General features: G+C 44.1%; 1 protein-coding gene across 2 annotated transcripts in view; it reads right to left on the bottom strand.

The window, feature by feature from the left end:
• Nucleotides 1-19237, bottom strand: part of EDC4 (enhancer of mRNA decapping 4) — a 470500-nt gene that overhangs the window by 125850 nt on the left and 325413 nt on the right. For both annotated transcript variants that reach the window (XM_073605174.1, XM_073605175.1), the window contains one exon: nucleotides 435-587. In XM_073605174.1, the coding sequence (XP_073461275.1) occupies nucleotides 435-587 (153 nt within the window). The remainder of the gene's footprint in view (nucleotides 1-434; nucleotides 588-19237) is intronic.

A 19237-nucleotide genomic window follows, 5' to 3' on the forward strand; every position in this document is an offset into this window, starting at 1 on the left:
ACTATATTATGTTATTTATTGCCAGGTTCTGCACCTTTGGGGTTCAAGACTTTTTGAGCCTGAGGGGAAAGCCTTTGGACGTATTGCCAACATAGCAGAAACTGTGCGGTAAGTAAACACACATTTCTGAAAATATAAAGAGAGCTTACAAGACTGGTCCTTGCCCTTCTCCCTGATGGCAGGTGAGTTCCCTTTTCCTGGTAATGTCCTTGATGACCTTATATATAGGTTTCATTAACAGCTGTGCAACACAAAAAAATGCATTTACCATCATTTTCTTCTACAGGTGCTTTAACTTTAAGAAATAATTTTATGTTTTGGGGGTTATATGTAATCTTCAGGCAAAACAGTCACAGTTTGACATGTATGCAAGTCAAAAAAAGAAAAAATTGGACCAGCAGCAAAAGTAGTATTTGATTTCAATTGAAACTTACTTGTTATCCTTAACAGACTTCATGCAAGACTTTGGTGAAGAATTTGGAGATATGCTGCTTTTCCACTCCTTTACAAGCAACCTTGGACTCTGACCTTTTCCACCAAAACTGCCTAGAGCAGTTGCCAAACTAGCCACTTCTTCATCATGGTCACTGAAAAAAAAAAAAAAAATGCTAAGAAAACACAGTACTAGACTTTTGCATAATAATTACAAAATTTAAAGCGGAGTACCACCCGCATTTTGTACTCCTCACCATCCTGCACTAATGTGTCCAGAATTTTTATTTTTTGTGGGGATCACTTACTTTATTGTAGACAATTTCTTTTTCCACATCCTCCTTCTTGACCGAGGCCATGGCCCCATGTGTCATTTCCAGCCTTGCAACATCTCCTGGGATATGTGCATCATCAATCCCAGGAGGCAATAGGCATCGCCGAGTCCTAGCATTGCATTATTTGCATAGTCATTGCTATGGAAACCCCATCTCTACTGCTCGCGAAGCGCTGCACATGCGCGAGATCTGCAAGTACATGCTGGGTAGCCAGCATGCACGGAATACAGGAAGAGATACAATCCGGCTTCACATGCCCACATAGGAGATATAGAGGAGTGTGTCAGGGGCTACTCTAAAAATATTGTCCCACAACAGCAAGGTGTTGAGGACTATCCCAAAAATATTTTTTAGAGTAGCCACTGACACACCCCTCTCCACTATCCTAACTTTAAGGATGAGGATATCCGCCCGTACTTTTTTTAACTACCAAAATTGAGGCATTACTCTATATATCACAGAGGAGATGGCCGCGGTCTGCTTGGAATTTATAAAGTAACAAAACACTGCTGCAAAAATGCTAAACGGACATTTATATACAGAATAACTTTAATAGAATACAAGAAGAATGAGTAGAAAAGTGGTATTTTTATGTAAAAATTACAATTTGGAGGATGATGGTAAACAGCTCAATCTCTGTACCCAGTGAAGTGAACAGCCTTGGATGGCTGTTGGACGATACTAAGCTAAGCAGGGCAATAACTTCTCCGCAGGATGTGGAAATCTTGGAAGATGATCTGAACAAATTAATGAGGTGGGCAAATACATGGCAAATGAGGTTTAATGTAGAAAGATGAAAAAATAATGCATTTGGGTGGCAAAAATATGATGGTAAACAGCTCAATCTCTGTATTAGCGGATGATACTAAGCTAAGCAGGGCAAAAACTTCTCTGCAGGATGTGGAAATCTTGGAAGATGATCTGAACAAATTAATGAGGTGGGCAAATACATGGCAAATGAGGTTTAATGTAGGAAGATGAAAAATGGTTGGCAAAAATATGAATGCAATCTACTCACTGGGGGGGGATCTAGGATGGAAAAGGACCTGGGGGTCCCAGTAGATGACTCAACAATGGCATGCAATGCCAAGCTGCTATTAGCAAAGCAAGCAGAATATTGGCATGCATTAAAAAGGGGATTAACTCCAGAGATAAAACGATAATTCTCCCACTCTACAAGACTCTGGTCCGGCCGCACCTGGAGTATGCTGTCCAGTTCTGGGCACCAGTTCTCAGGAAGAATGTACTGGAAATGGTGCGAGTACAAAGAAGGGCAATAAAGCTAATAAAGCTTTAAAGACATTACTTATGAAGAAAGGTTGCGAGCACTGAACTTATCCTCTCTGGAGAAGAGACGCTCGAGAGGGGATATTATTTCAATTCACAAATACCATACTGGTGACCCCACAATAGGCATAATAGGATTTTTTTCATCATACTTACCTGTAAAATCCTGTTCTTTGAGTACATCACGAGACACAGAGTCAGGCTAATATGTATTACCTACTGGGACGTCCCAGAGCAATAGCCTTGAGGGGAGGGAGACACCCTGCCAAACAATAGCCATCATAACTTATAAGGCAGCCCGCAGTACACTGGGCCGAAAGCCGAATCCTCGGCTGCTCGAACATCCACTTGATAAATTTTGTGAACATATGCACTGAAGACCAGGTAGCAGCCTTACAAATCTGAGCCATAGATACCTAATGGCAAAAAGCCGAGGAGGTTCCTACACCCCTGGTAGAATGAGCTCTCACCCTAAAGGGAGGAGCTTTAAGTTTCAGACCGTAGGCCTGAACGACCAATTGACGGACCAAATTGGCAATGGAAGCTGCCTGCCATTTCTTGGGTCCTTTTGGTAAAACAAAAAAGTAGCCTGATCCTCGGATCGCCGCAGATCTAGACAAATAAACCTCGACTGCCCTGACAACGTCCAAAGAATGCAGTCCCCTCTCTTCCTCCGAACGAGGCTGAGAGAAAAAAAGAAGGCAAAATAATGTCCTTTTTTAAAAGAAAGGCCGACACCACTTTTGGCAAAAAGAATGGAACAGGTCGTAACACGACCCTGTCGTGGTAAAGGATCAAGTATGGTTCCCTGCACGAAAGGGCTGCCAACTCCGACCCCCTTCTAGCCGAGGTGATTGCCATCAGGAAGGCTAGCTTGCGTGACAGCAAGTCTAATGTTATTTCCTAATAGGTTCTAATGGTTGCTTCTGTAACAAAGACAACACCAAGTTCAAGTCTCAAGGACACATAGGTGACCTAATGGGGGAAGCAAGCGAGTTACCCCCTGCATAACGGTTTGGATCAGTGAATGGGTACTGCCTGTAACTCCAGGACATTGATGGGCAGGATCTGTTCTGTCCCTGATCATTTCCCCTGAGCTCTGAGCCCTTCTAGGGTCGCTCCACAGACTGAGAGACTGGCATTTGTAGTCAGTACCCTCCAAGTTACCAGGAGGAAGGATCTTCCCTTTCGCAGGTTCTGATCCTGCAACCACCAGTTTGAGCTTAAGCGTGCCCGAGGAGATAAGCACATTGGATAATGCAGAGCTTTTTCTCTTCTGGTCCAGGCCAACAAGATGTCTTGTTGTAAAGGCCTGGAATGGAATTGGGCATAGGGCACTGCCTCGGAGGATACCATTCTCCCAAGAAGACTCATACAGAGCGAATAGAGGGATATCTGCTGCCCCTAATCTGATGCACCTGAACCTTCAGGGCACGGATCCTTATGGGTGGCAAGAATATTCTTGCTTGAACTGTATCCAAGATCAGATCTAAATACTTTAGACTTTGAGCTGGTTTCAAGGCTGACTTTTAGGTATTTATGATCCAGCCTAAGCTATTCAAATACCGCACTGTATATATTACGCTCTGTTCTAGAGCCTGTAATGAGTGATCTCTGAGTAGGTTGTCCATATACCCGAGCACCAGGATCCCTTGGGCCCTTAAAAGACCCAGTACTGGTGCTAGGACCTTTGTGAACACACGGGGAGCTGTAGCCAGCCCGAAGGGTAGTGCCACAAACTGAAAATGACATTCCTCGACTGCAAAACGTAGGAACCTCTGATGAGCCTGAAAGATAGGTATGTGTAAATACACGTCTTATATATAGATGGAGGCTAGAAAGTCTCCCCCCTGGAATGAGGCTACTACTGAGCGGACAGACTCCATCCGAAAGGACTGTTTTAGTAGATTTATTTAGGGATCTTAGGTCCAAAATGGGCCTCGTTTCCCTGTTTCGTTTCTGAACCATAAACAGGTTCTTTTTTGAGGATCCGAGGGAACGCTAGATCTTAAAAACCTCTGGGGGGGGGGGGGAACCCCCCGCAACTCTAGCTTGTGACCGAGAGATATAACTGAGGTGATCCACTCGCCCCTCAAAGTGCAGCAGCCTTCCCCCCACTCGATGGAGTGGGGGCGTCCCCTCCAAAAGGAAGGCTTGGTGCTGGGTTTAGAAGAATCTTGGACCCAGGGCCTTTTCTGGCCCTGCAGCTTGCCCCTGGCCCCAGCGCCCTGTTGGCAGAACCGACTTGACGCTGAGACATTGGAGGAGGTAGTCCCTGAGGTTTTAAATGAGGGACGTCTGGTGCTTTTCTTCACAGGAAGTAGAGAACTCTTCCCTCCGGAGACCTTTTGGATATGTTTGTCCAAATGACCACCAAATAAATGTTCCCCATGAAAAGTTAAACCTGCCAATAACATTTTACAAGGAAGATCAGCTGACTAGTTCTTAAGCCATAACAGTCTGCGCATATGTACAGACGAGAGAGACAAACAAGAGTGATTATATATACTAAAGCGCTGATATGATTTAAAATGAAAAATAAAATTTACAAAAATGGCTAAATGATAACCGCTGCAACCAATAAAAAGTGATCTCACACTAATAAAATATGTTAACTGTGAATGATTGGTGTGCTAATATCAACCTTAAATAAATGCACAGTACCACCTATTGCACATGCAGGATGTAACAATGTGTACCAAAATGTGAACACAAAAAAAAAAAAAAAAAAAATCAATAAGATCAATAAACTACAATACAAATCTTCTGTGCCGGAATGTGATAATCCAATAGTGATGACCTCCTGTACAATACTCAATCCCCTTCCAACAAACTAAAACATAAGAAGTCTCTGGAGTTCTCACATACATAGGATCAAATTGACTCCAATCTCCGGTGAACGCAGTGGGGTTCTTTAAACCCTATATCATGTCCGTAATCCTCTATATAAACTGATCCTTTCAACATAGATGTCGGTTCTCAAAAAAAGAATAAACAGCGCAATATTGCTGGAAACAACTATGCTATGATAGATACACTCACATGTGCCCAGGTGAAACAGGCATGTTCGTAACAGTCTGGCTCGTAGGCTTACTCCTCCTCACAGCACCTCTGTATCTCAATACTGGGGTGACGTCACTGGCTCCTCCTCCCGATGCATTGCGTCACAGGTCACGTGACTTTTTCAAGGGAATTGAAATTCCCTTGAAAAAGTCATGTGACCTGTGACGCAACGCGAGTAGACACCACTGGTCCCGAGATGCCATGGTCCTTTAACACCCTGGCTTCAATAGCCATGCCATCAAATTTAGAGACTGTAAATTGGAGTGGAATATAGGACCTTGAGACAATAGATCGGGGTGACGTGGAAGCATCCATGGTCCATCTATTGTCAGTCTCACAATCTCTGGGAACCAGGGCCTTCTGGGCCAGGCTGGTGCCACCAGAATGACTGGAACCCCCTCTCTCTGAATCCTGTGCAACAAATGTGTAAGGAGAGGGATCAGAAGGAAAAGCATAAACCAGGAAATACTGGCTCCATGGAACTATCAGAGCATCTGCTCCAATTGACAGAGGATCTCTTGTTCAAGACACAAACTGCTGTTAATGCTCGTTGTATAGCTTGTTATTGAACCTGGATGCCAGTAGGTCGACCTCTGGCCATCCCCAATGTTGGCAAATTTCCTGGAACACCTCTGGGTGTAGGGACGACTCCCCCGGGCATATCTGTTGGGGGCTGAGATAATCTGCCTTCCAGTTCTCTACTCTCGGGATATAGACTGCCAATTATGATTGGGACATGTCCCTCTGCCCAGGCTATTATGTAGTTCACCTGTAGTGCAACCTAGCTCTAAGGAAGGGGGTGCGCCCCCAAAACATGTTAGCTGTACCCCATGTTCTGTGCATGTCGATGCATTGTTTTATGGCCCTTTGTCAGTTGCATTTTGTGAGTACCCACTTTTATATAAAACATTTTTATTGTCAAATTATCTTTGGTAATGCACTAGGTGTGCACGCCTTCCATTTCTGTTTTTCATGTAGTTCCAACAGGGGGTGTAAGGGGAAAGCCCGTGCAGCCTGAAGAGGCCTCAGGGATCCCAAAGAGGACCAGGGGGGCTCAGTCACCTCTGCAAGAGGCAACTTAAAGACAGAACGAACCATTTCGGTCAGAGTCAGGATCAAAGCCTCTGCGACTGAAAGACAGCCATCGACTGGATATCCACTTGTCCAGATTGCTCAGAAGTAGACTCATCTGCCGGGCACTCCGCCGAATGCTGAGCATTAAGCTCCTCCCCATCCTCAACCCATTCCTGCTCCAGACCAGGAGACTCCGGGGAGGGGGATCTGTCACGCTTCCTGCCACCCTGCGGGATGGAGGCAATCATGCCGTCAATCCTGTGCTCTAAACCTGGCTAGGACTGAGGACAGTTCATCCTTAGTGATAGAGGGTATAACCCAGTAGGTAATGAATATTAGCCTGACTCTGTGACCCATGATGTTTGAAAAAGAAAAAACTTTTTCGCGGAAGAACGTTTAATAAGACATGTGGCCACTCACTTAAATTAGAAGAGTTTTAACCTTAAACTGCATAGAGGGTTCTTTACTGTAAGAGCAGCAAGGATGTGGAATCCCCTTCCACAGGCGGTGGTTTCAGCGGGGAGCATCTATAGTTTTAAAAAACTATTAGATAAGCACCTGAACAACCGCAACATTACAGGGATATACAATGTAATACTGACCTATAATCACACACATAGGTTGGACTTGATGGACTTGTGTCTTTTTTCAACCTCACCTACTACAGTATGTAACTATAATTTCGACCGGAACACCACTTTAAGTCTACCCGAAGCCCATGTTTGTTTTTTTCAGTTTTGTAACGAGTGGCAAAGTGTTAGCATCCTTGTCTGTTTTTATTGCTATTAATTTTCACACTAGGAACACCTGTCTTCTCCATTTGTCCTAGATCCAAAATTGTGATTTGTTACTACAAGAAGTGAAGGGAAATATCCAATTGAACATAAAGTTCAGGCAAAAACTAACTGTAAACCTGCTCTCTGACACATTCTAAACCTAATTTATCCAACCCTGTAAAGTAAAAATTGCTGTAATAAACTATTCTGCAACTGATCTGGTACGGTTTCCAGCGGCGGAAGCTGTGTGCAGGAGAGGACCAACGGCTGTGAAATGGCTAGGAAGTGACGTCACCCATGGATTTACAATGGGGCTTCCGTTGTCGGCTGCCTCTAATGCACCTGCCTCCACACTGAAGCCGCCGCTGACAGCTGATGCTGGGACCTGACCGGATCGGCTGCAAAATAGCCAAGTAAAGCGATTTTTGCTTTACAAGGTTAAATAAATTAAGTTTAGAATGTGGCAGAGAGCAGGTTTAGCATTTAGTTAGCTTTTGCCTGAACTTCCACTTTAAACACACTAAAAAAAAAAAAATAATAATAATAAAAAAAAAAAGCACATCGACTTAAACCTCAAATGAAAAATAAGTTAATAAATTAGCATTCCCCAAAAAATAAAATAGAGATTCAATTTATTTTTGTCAGAGAAAAGAGGAATTTTGACTTACCTATAAGGTACACAGGACGCAGGCAAAGTATTCAAAGACCCTGGAGTTATAGACTCATACCTTACGGTAATTGGACACTGGCAAGCGTTTGAAGAAACGCCTACTCCGTGTATCTTGATTTGAAGCAAACAATTTAGAGAAACCATTGAAATAAAGGGGACGGACGCCTGTGTACTGTACTCTAAGGTTAGAATTTACAGGCAAGTCAAAATTCCTCTCATCTTAAATAGCACAGTACAGGACAGAGACTGAGTATTCATAGACCTTGGAACAGCCCCAAGCAAATAATGAGAAAGTTGGGCAAACAGAACTGTGCCACCAGGCCCAACAATAAGAGTCAAAAGAGACCCAACTTCAGAGTGCCTATGCAATAACTTTGGAACCAAAAGACGCATTTGCAGAAGAGTGGACATCCGTCTGGAATTACTTTGAAACAGCATGAGCAGAGAACTGGGTGGTGGCCTTAGAAAGCTGAGCTACAGAGACCTAGTGATGAAATGCCCAGGAAACTGCCACCTTAAAATGGCAGGAGATTTGTCTATGCAGGTGTATGTGCTAATGATCAGACTTCTTATCTATCAGATGATAGTGGACTTGGAAGCAGGACAATCCTTGGCAAAGTCAGAATAAGTTAAGAGAAAGGCAAATAGGGAATCAACTTGATTGAAGCTGTAGCTTTCAGGTAGACTCTAATGGCTCTAACTCAGTCCATGCAATGAAGAAAGATTTTCTTTGGGCGTAAAGAAACAGGGCATAAGGATCATCTTGAAAATAAAGGGTGGTCTTGGGCGTAAGACTACCTTGTCTTTGTAACGAGGAACAGTTCCTTACAAGAGAGCGGTCAACTCAGACACATCTGACAGATGTGAAAGCAACCAAAAGGGATCATTTACAGGAGAGGTCACCTAAGGGAATATGTCTGATGGGATCAAAGGGAGACTTCTGCAGAGCAGAGAGAACCAAGTTGAGATGCACAGGGTGCTGCAATGGGGGCTTAATCTGAGATATGTCCCTGAGCCTAGGTTCAAACTGCTGCAGGATTGAAATCGTAAGTTCAGTCCAACTTCGGAAGTGATTTCAGAGATATCTGTGCGGGTTCATGTACAGATGTCTATTGAAATTGCACCCGAAGTCATTTTTTGCGATACAGCACTGTGACGCTTTGAATGACAATTGTACGTTTGTGCAACGTTGTAACCAAACAAAATTGACGTCCTTTTTTTCCCACAAATAGAGCTTTCTTTTGGTGGCATTTTATCATCTATGCGGTTTTTAATTTTTGTGCTATAAACAAAAAAAATGCAGGGGTTTAAAGACTTGGTATGAACAAAAGATCGCTCTCCTCACCCCTGACAGCACGGAGATCTGTCTGTTTACATTGACAGATCTCTGTTCTGTCTCTGTGTGGAGAAATCGCGGATGCTCGGCAGTCATAATGACCGCCTGGCACTCGCATCGGCTCAGACGTCACGGGCCTCCAGCGGCGCGCGCGCGCCCCTTATGGTCAAAGGGTGAACCGATGTACAGCTACGACAGTTCGCCCAGGGGAGCCAACCTGCCACAGTATAACTGCGGCGGCTGGTCGGGAATGGGTTAAAGAAAAGGTTTCAGTCAAGACCTGATTGAAGGCGGACCCAAATGCAAGGCACAGAAAAAACTCTGGGATTGATGTGCCTGTGTTCACACGTGATAAGGGAGGATTTCCAGTAGGGATGCACGGATATATTGGCCAAAAATAGGGTTATCAGTATTTTGCCCATATGAAAAAAAAAAAAAGGTGCTAATAATGGCATGCTGCATCCCACTTACTCAAATGCAAAAACGCCCCCCTAGTGGCTTCAATGCAAAAACGCTCCCCTAGTGGCTTCAATGCAAAAACGCCCCCCTAGTGGCTTCAATGCAAAAACGCCCCCCATTGACTAAAATGCAAAATCGCGTCCCATTGACTAAAAGGCAAAATCGCGTCCCATTGACTAAAAAGCAAAATCGCGTCCCATTGACGAAAAAGCAAAATCGCGTCCCATTGACGAAAAAGCAAAATCGCGTCCCATTGACGAAAAAGCAAAATCGCGTCCCATTGACTTCAACGCAAAAACACCAGTCACCAGGTTTCGGCACTGAAATTTTTATTTTGGTGCACAACTAATTTCCAGGTATGATAGTAGATCTTACTGGAAATGGCTTTTCTTGTTTTTAGCAAGGTACGGTAGTTATAGCAGACTCAGAGACTACTATCTTTAAGAACTGGGATTCAACTGCCATGCCATTAAAGTCAGAGAGCTTCTGCTAGAAGTCTGCATATGTCTGCACTAGGTTCTTCTGGGGGGAGGTCGGTACAATGAGAATCATTGTTTTTCTCTAGCACTCTCTTTTTGGCACTGAGGAGGGGAAGGCATAGAGTAGCTTGAATCTAATCAAGGTATGCAAGGCCAGCGCTAGAGGGTCCCTGGTCCCAGCTACAAATGAAAAACCACTCACCCGTGCTTACAATGCTGTGCCCCTATATTAGTAGTCGATGTGTAGAGGTAGTTTTTTGTTGAATCTGGAGGCTACTATGACTACATCCAGAATCCCCCATATCTAAAATATCAGGTAGAAGATGTCTGGGCAAATGACCCATTCCACTTGATCCAGGCAGTGGGACTAAAGTAGTCTGTTTTAACCAATTCAGCTGCAAAAGATTTATTCCCCTTCATGACCAGGCCATTTTTTTTGCAATACAGCACTGCCTTACTTTAACTGACAATTGCGTGGTCGTATGACACAGTACCCAAATAAAATGTATTTTTTCCCACAAAAAGCGCTTTCTTTTGGTGGTATATGATCACCTCAGTGTTTTTATTTTTGTACTATAAACAAAAGACTACGGTCAATAAAAAACAAAAAAAACAAAAAACACACACTTTCTGCTATAAAACATATCCAATAAAAAAAAAATGTAAAAAAGAAAATCAAATTTCTTTATCAATTTAGGCCAATATGTATTCTGCTACATATTTTTGGTAACCATAAACAAGTAAAAGGAGCAAATCACTGGCTCTAATATAACCCAAAACAGTCTATATTACATAAAATAAAATAATGAGTGCTAGGGTCCATACATTCAGGCCTGCCACCAAGTAGGAATAGAAGCCAAATGCCAGCGCAGCTGAGAACAAACAAGGAAGAGAGGTGCCTCTAAGTATAGAAGTTTAAAACACTTTAATAGTTACAGGCAAATGGCAACAGTATCGGAGTAAGAGAAAAGTGTGCCCACCAAACGAAGGCGAAGCAGTGCAGTGGCATCCACGAGAAATGGAGTACCACTGCAAGAAAGGCCAAGCACTAGTGGGGTGCAACGTCAGCCTCAAAAGGTTAGGACTCATGCCAGCCTTCTATATGCCCTTCAGAACCCTCTATGGCAGGGGTCTCAAACTCAAATTACCTGAGGGCCACTGGACAAGTTTTCATATCCCACGGGGGCCGCATGCAAACTTTCAAACTTCAAAAACATTAAACTATATACAGTGGTAGTTATTGCTTGCTACCAGTTACTGCAGCCTCACTGTGCCCATCAAATGCAGCCTCACTGTGCCCATCAAATGCAGCCTCGCCAGTGCCCATCAAATGCAGCCTCGCCAGTGCCCATCAAATGCAGCCTCGCCAGTGCCCATCAAATGCAGCCTCGCCAATGCCCATCAAATGCAGCCTCCTCAGTGCCCAGTGGAGGAAGAGGAAAGTGTGCCCCCCCCCAAAAAGCGCACCTCACTAGTACCCATCAAATGCAGCCTTATCTGTGCCCCATCAAATGCAGCCTTATCTGTATCCCATCAAATGCAGCCTTACCTGTGCCCCATCAAATGCAGCCTTATCTGTGCCCCATCAAATAATCCCAGTAGTAGTTCTCCGTTTGCAAAGGGGGATGTTTAATCTGTCTGTGGCCTCGGCCTAAGTATTTTGTGTAGTCCACCCATTGCTTTTTGGGTACGCTTGCAAGTGCCCGTTCAAGGTAACGTTGGTTTATATCGTCCTTAATGGTTAGGCTGTTTGGTCTCCGAATAATGTATTGTTTCAGGTAATGGATATGAAGGATAGGGCCTTTTCATCTCAGCAGTGGATGGTGAAGGGGGGGGAGAAGAAAACGGGGGGGGGGGGAGTGCGAACGGCAAATTGTGAAAATTGAAATGGAGGCCCGGTAGGAAGTCTACAGTACCTGAAAAAAGTGCAGAGAAAGAGGCTTGTGGTCCCTGGTTGCAGTGTAAAGCCATGTGCTGTATACTGTAGGTTAATCATGCGCTTTCCTGTTGGTTTCTCGGCTCTCTAGCCAGGCGAAGGTGTCTTCAAGGATTTCAAAGAAAATGGTGCGGTCGTCTTCTACGCGAAGGCATGCAGGGAACAGCAATGGAATATTTAAGGTTTTTGATGCGTAGGCGCCTTTTGGCTTCCGTAAAAAACTGTCTGCGTTTTTGTACTTCAGTGGAAAAATCAGGGAAAATGGCCACCTTGACATTGCCAATGGGTATATTGCTTTTCACTCCTGCCATGCGTAGTGCTTCGTCACGATCTTTGTAATTCAGCAGTTTAGCAATAAATGTGCGTGGAGGGGCACCCTGTGGCGGCTGTCTGGCAGGCATGCAGTGCGCTCTTTCAAAAGCAAACGTGGCTGAAAAGGCCTCTCTGCCATACCTTGTGATCAGCAATTGTTCTAGGAATGTAGTTGGGTCTTTCCCCTCAGTCCCTTCTGGCAGACCAATAAAGCGAAGGTTGCACCTACGGAGCCTGTTCTCCATGTTGTCTTGTTTTGCAAGGAGTTGATTGATCTGGTACTGCATGCGTTCGGATTAATTCTGTAATGGCGGGATTACGTCTTCTACCTCCCCCAATCTGGTCTCCGAGGTCTTAACCCATTTCTTGAGCTTATGAAGGTCCTGTCGGACCAGGGAGCTATCCACCTTCACCTCCTCAATTTTAGTCATAAGGGTGGCTTGTAGAGTAGAGATGTCCTCCAATACCTTGTCTGTATCTGCTCTTGCAGTCTCTTGCCCTTACGACGCGGTTCCATCATCATCCTCCACGTCGTGTCTCATTTCTGCGATATTTGTCCAGTTTGGTAGCCGCATCTGATTTTTTGAAGGAGGCAGGTGTAACAGGCTGGGTGATGCTGGTGTTAGTATAGGGGGTGAGCTGGGCACCAAGGGAGTATGTAGGCTGGGACTGGGCATGGACACTGAAAGAGGGTGTAGTAAAATGGCCGCCGTGTATGGCACCAGGAATAAGGCCACGAACGCTACTCGCCTCTGACTAGCTGGATGCTCGCTGGACACTGAGCCAGGGATAGCGCTCTGACAGGCCGGGGTGCTTCAGTAACAATGCAGGGCCGGAACCTGGCTGAAAAGTAAGAGAGGCCCGCTGGGGTGTAGAAAGATGGCCCCCGCTCACGGATTGGGGCCTGGGGATTGTCTGCAGGCCGGCACTCAATAGTGGCACTGTGCAGGCTGTATGGGGCGGAGAGCAAGTGGAGTGTCTCTCAGTACCTGATGAGAGGAGATCCAGGAGGCAGCAAGACTGGGATGCAGCACTGGCTGGAAGGCCAGGAGCAAGATGCCCATGGGCCTCCGGGAGTAGGCTGAAGCCGCTGACTTTCCTAGATGCGGCAGCCATGTGGGAGAGCACCGCTCCGTTCAGGTCGCCATTCGTTCGGAAGCCTGTGGGGTCAGGGCAGGGTATGTGTTGGGTCCTCAGAGGGGTTTCCCAGGCGGATGCAGGAGATTGTGGAGTGCAGGAGTAATGTATAAAGGAGTAATGGACGGAGCTCAGGTCATACACGTCATACTCCATGCTGCATCAGACCACACCCTCACGCATTTGCCCCTTTAACGCAACCTTCACCGGAAGAAGACTCCAGCACGCGGCACCTTGAGAGCTAGTAGCAAGGGCTTTCCGCAAAGGCATGAACTGACCACACATCTGCCTGCTACCTGTACTATGGACCATGTTCCTGCCTACTACCAAGACCAATATTTTGGCTGTGCCGACAATATCTCAGCCTGCACTGATCCTGGATAATTCCTTTCACTGTGACTGACCACGTCCCTGCCTGGACCAATGCACTCCACTGTGGACAACTGCACTACTTAAACCACAGGTTTTATTTACCTTTTGCTCAGCAGCATGTATTTTGGGGGGGATTCTTTGCATGTGCATGCTATGTGTTAGAATTATGAGGGGCCTTCAAAACTGACAGGTAGTCAGGAAATTAGATGTGTAATTTATGCTTCTAGAGCACATAATGGTGCTCTTTGCATGTTGGGCCTCTGTATATGGCCAGGCTGTGGAAAAGTCTCACATGTGGTATCGCCATACCCAGAAGGAGCAGAATGTATTTTGGGATGGAATTTTTGATATTTACATGCCATGTATTATAAATATCTTATAAATGGACAACTTTGTGTTAAAAAAAAGGTTTTCATTTTCTTTCTATTTTCCCAAAACTTGTGGAAAAAAAATGAAATGTTGAAAAGACTCATTATGCCTCATAGAATATGTGTTGGGGTGTTTGATTTCCAAAATGGGGTCATTTTGTTGATAATTCCATTGTCCTGGTGATTCAGGGCCTTCAAAGATGTGATAGGTAGTCAAGAAATTAGATGGGTAATTTACACTCCTAGAACACCTGACGGTGCTCCCTGCATGTTGGGCCTCTGTATGTGGCCAGACTGTGAAAAAGTGGTATCGCCATACTCAGGAGCAGTAGCGAAATGTGTTTTGGGGTGTAGTTTCAAGAATGTCTATGCCGTGCAAGCCAAATAACCGGGTAATATGACAATTTTGTGAAAGAAAAAAAAAATTTCATTTTGCAAAGAATTGTGGGAAAAAAATTACAGCTTAAAAAAAACTCATCATGCCTCTTACTAAATACCTTGGAATGTCTACTTTCCAAAAAGGTGTTATTTGGGGGGGGGTATTTGTAATGTCCTGGCTTGTTAGTGTCTCAGCCTGGGTTCACACTATTGCGAACACAGACATCGCATGTGATTCGCATCCGCACTGCTATGCCGATCACATGCGATGTCTGTGCAATGCGAGTTCCGTCATACAGTTGTATGGTGGAACTCGTATTAGATTCGCATAAAAAAGTTGCAGGGACATTTTTTTCCCCACACTGGAATCAAATCGCATGGGTGTTTACACGCATGCAATCTCATTCCTGTCCAAATCCACAGTTCACACTAATCTCTGAACTGATCTGGGGGGTCACTAACATTGTACTGACACCCCCGCAATGGTTTACAGAGGGCAGAGTGAAATATCTGCGGAAGAGATGTGATGCAGGAACCGGCGCTGGAATCACGCTGGTTCCCGCATCGCTATAGTGTGAACCCAGGCTCAAGAACTTTCACACAAACCAAAAATAATATACGCTAATTTGGGTTATTTTTACCAAAGGAATGTAGCAGTATAAATTTTGGCCAAAATTTATGAAGAAAAATTTTTATAAATTTTATAACAAACCCGAAACAAGAAAAACGCATTTTCTTTTCAAAATTTTCAGTCTGTTTTCATTTATAACCCAGCGGTGATTAAATACCACCAAAAGATTTCATATGGGTACAATTTTGCATGACTGAGCAATTGTCATTTAAAGTGTGAGTGCACTGCAAGCTGAAAATTGGTCTGGGCAGGAAGGGGGTATAAGTGCACAGTGAGCAAGTGGTTAAATTACCCTTATTCATATGTTAACAAACATGTTGGATTCATTCACGGAAATCAAGTATAGGAAATGATGCTATATGCTGAGGAAAAAAGGGACTTGTGCAGGAGGACTCAAAGAAGCAAGTAACCGTCTGGAAAAAGATACTGGAAGAGGACTCCATCATAAAAGAGGAAAGAAAATAGGTAATGTATCTAGGGGAGGACACTAAACCTATAACCCAAGTTAAGTAACTTTTAGTGTATCCCTCTTGCATACATTATCCATGTTAATTTGCTAGAAAGCATAGCTTGCGCATGTGTACATTGTAGGCATATTTTGTAATATAGGTCAGTATTGTACTATATTCCTATATTGTAATAGTTTGTATGTACTGCATTTTGTTTAGTAAAGGCACATTAATATAGTAAATAGGTTTGTTTCTTTAGGTTTACCGCAAAGAACCTTAATAGAGGCAAAGCAAAACAATTGGGGGCTTGTGGTGGGATCTGAACTGACGTAGAGCATTTTTCTTTAGCGTTTTCTACTGCTTGTATTAGGAAAAATGTTGTGTATGTTGTTTGAGAAAAGCAAAGCTACACAGGTTTTTGGTGTCCAGAAGAAGGTGTGCAAGCTGCCTACCTGGACCAGAGACAGCCAATGGATGTCAGTTGCAAGGAAGCTTGCTAGATATGCTTCTCCTTTGAAAAGATACATTTGGATTCAGTAAGGGAGAGATGAGGGAAGTTTTTTTTTTTTTTTTTGCAATGCGGAGAAAAGCAAACATAGAAAAAGAGAGATTGATAGAAGAGCATGCAATGGCTACAAAGTGCTTGTAAGACACTGCAAGCAAGACAAAAGATTTAGAAAGTAGAGCACTCAAAGTGAAACCTGCCATGGCTTTGAAGTGTTCAAACCACTGCAAACAAAGTCAAAGGAAAAGATCCATAAGCCGCACATTATGAAGCAGACCCATGCAGATGAAGTGAGATTAATAACAGCCTAAGCCCCAACTCCAGACTGGCCAAGCCCCCAACATGTTTCGCTCCGCCCCTTGGAGCTTAACCATTGGCTCAATATATAAACATTAGCAGTGCTGAACAGCAAAAAATGAAGGGTTATGAAGGTTACGAACAGGGTAAAATCCTACGGAGGTCAAGTGGTTAAAGCGGGAATAAGCTTTTAATTATTGGCTCTTTATTGTGGATTTCTTCTCCCAGAAAAAAGGCAGTTCCAAGATGAAGATAGCTCAAACAGCATACAAAAGACGACCGCTTGTTTCCAGGTATTGGTGCAGAGTGGAGGTGTCCTCTATCTGCAGCCCGGAGCGCTCTCCTCTGCTCTGTGCACTTATGATCTGCCTGCTGAATTAATACGATTTGTGAGTTTAGCAGAAATAAAAGTAATTTGGCTTTTAATACAGAGAACACACTTAGTTTTTCTTTTGTGTTCTTGGAGCTGCCTTAGAGCCAGTAATCAAAAGCTGATCCCGACTTTAAAAGGGTAACAGGTGCTGTTGAGACCTTTTATCATTTAAAGGTCAGATCCATGAGGTGAGCACCTATTTTTATAGCTTTAGTGGTGGAGGCCTCTTTTGCATGCTTTTTTGCATTGTGGGCTAGGAAGAGGATAGAGACTTTGTTTTTCTGTCACTATTTTGGAAGATTCTATAAACTTTTCTATATTTATATTTTATTATTTAGAGTCAATATAGGCTTTAGTCAACAGGACATAAGCTATCTGGTATCACATTTTAGTTTTTATGCACATAGTGTTACTTTACGCAGCATGGCATTTTGCGATTACTTAAATACCTTATTATTTGTTATTGTTATTTAACTGTAGGACACAGCACATCTTTTCTTCACCAAGTGCATATACTGTCACCTACAAGAAGTTAGGACTATAGACATAACAAAGGGAACAGCTTTCTCTAGTGGCTATAACTTTACATCTCCGTTAGAAACCAGTAAGCTTAAAGGTAAAATTCAACTTTAATTTAAACACGATAAGTGCACACATTTTTTGCAGGGGAAAATTGTGCAATTGTTTTTCCCCCCCGGAAGCCTGCAAAGCATTACACCCATGATCAGTGGATTGCAGGTGCACTGTTAGGCTCCTGAAGACATTTCTTGAAGCTTTCTGCCTGTATGGGCTTTCAGTTACAAAGCTGAAGTAAGTTTTAATAGACTATGAGTGTGTTATATAGCTCACTTATAGTCCACCGAGAAATACAAGCTGTCTGCCACATTAGCAGACAAGACTTGCAGTTTCTTCATTCAAATATCCCTGTGAATGAATGATGTAGCTGTGGGGGCAGAACCCAGCAAAGATGCACCGATTTTTAATGCAACAGCAGCTGTGGAGGAGAAGAACTCCCACCCGCTGTCGCGGGGGGGGGGGGGGGGGGGGTCTCTGTGGGTGAGGCGGTGGTGCTGGAGCATGTCATATGTTACACCCTAAATATAGGCGTCACATGTTCTAAAGGGTAAACTTATCCTGTAACAAAGAGGAAAAAGACATTCATGTGTAAGTTAAAGGATTAGAAAATTCAGTTTGTTAATGGATAGAAAACTGACCAAAAGACCGTATTTCAGGCAGGCAAAAACAGCACAAAGAGGGTGCCTGGGTCAATGTAATAGTAAAAGCAACACTTTATTCAGATACATCTGAATAAAGTGTTACTTGCTTTTACTATCACACTGACCCAGATGCATCCTTTCTGCTGTTTTTGTTTGTCTGAGGGAACTCCCATTTCCTGCTGAGGAGCTGCCGGTGACTGTGTGTGCAATCCCCACCTGTGGATCCATCCATCCTGTGGACTTCTTGATATCCCTTACTACTATGGACTGTATGGATTCATTCTTATTAATTCATTTTGGGTATATCTTGTTGTCCCCCCTCCCCCTCCCTGTTATTGATCCCTTATAATCCACCTTATGGCTGCCAGTGAGTGGTGATTCACACACTACCTGACAGTTCTGTGTGATATATTGCTTGTATTTCAGGCAGGACTGATCAATGGATTCATACTCTGAATGGTCTAAGGCAGCCCTCAAATTTTCCACTCACCTACTAGCATTTTGCGAGTGGAAAATGATGGCTGGTGAGTGTGGGCTGCCTTGGAAGGGGGGGGAGCAACGCCGGCAGGCGGGATTGAACGGGAGTCGTTTTCCCAGCCAGGGGAAGAGAGGAAGAATTGAGCTGGCTGATAGAGAGCGGGGATTTCCCGCTCTCACAGCTTTCATTTGAACTGCTGGGCTCACGTCACACAGTCCCGCATCCTCGTCTGACGCCTCTCAGGTCAGACAGTCCCACCTCCTCGCCCGGCGCATTTGATAGACAGAACACTGGTCCAATGCCAGCAGGCGCCGACTGTATGGCGTGACGGCGCCGGGAACCCAGCAATTCAAATGAAAGCTGTTACAGCGGGCAATTCCCGCTCTCTGATCAGCCAGATTGACTCTTGCTCTACCCAGGTGAGCCCGTACTGACGGGCATAGGTGAGAACGTACTGAAGGGCACAGGTGAGGCTGTGCTGAGGGGCACTGATAAAGTTGTTGATATTAATTTTTGGAACTTAATTCTGCATAAAACATTTAAATGTAATTTCATAAAATAATTTATGAGGGCATGTTTAGGGGCAGGATTAGGGGTGGGGCATGGTTGGGTCAACTGGTGGCGAGTAATCCTTAAGGCCTGGCTAGTAGCTCAGGACTTGAAATTTTGAGCCCTGGTCTAAGGTTCTTAGTGGTGTACTCCAAGGTTCATTGTGTGGTCCCTTACTTTTCAACCCATTTATCCATCATATAGAGTTTGGGATTAAAAGTATCATATCCGTGTTTTCATTTGACAACAGGCTATGTACTGGAATAATGTCTTCAGAATGTCTCCAATTTACAAGCTGACCGCAATGCACTATTTAATTGGGCA

This window comes from Aquarana catesbeiana, linkage group LG11 (genome assembly GCF_042186555.1).
Source record: "Aquarana catesbeiana isolate 2022-GZ linkage group LG11, ASM4218655v1, whole genome shotgun sequence".
Lineage (NCBI taxonomy): Eukaryota > Metazoa > Chordata > Amphibia > Anura > Ranidae > Aquarana > Aquarana catesbeiana.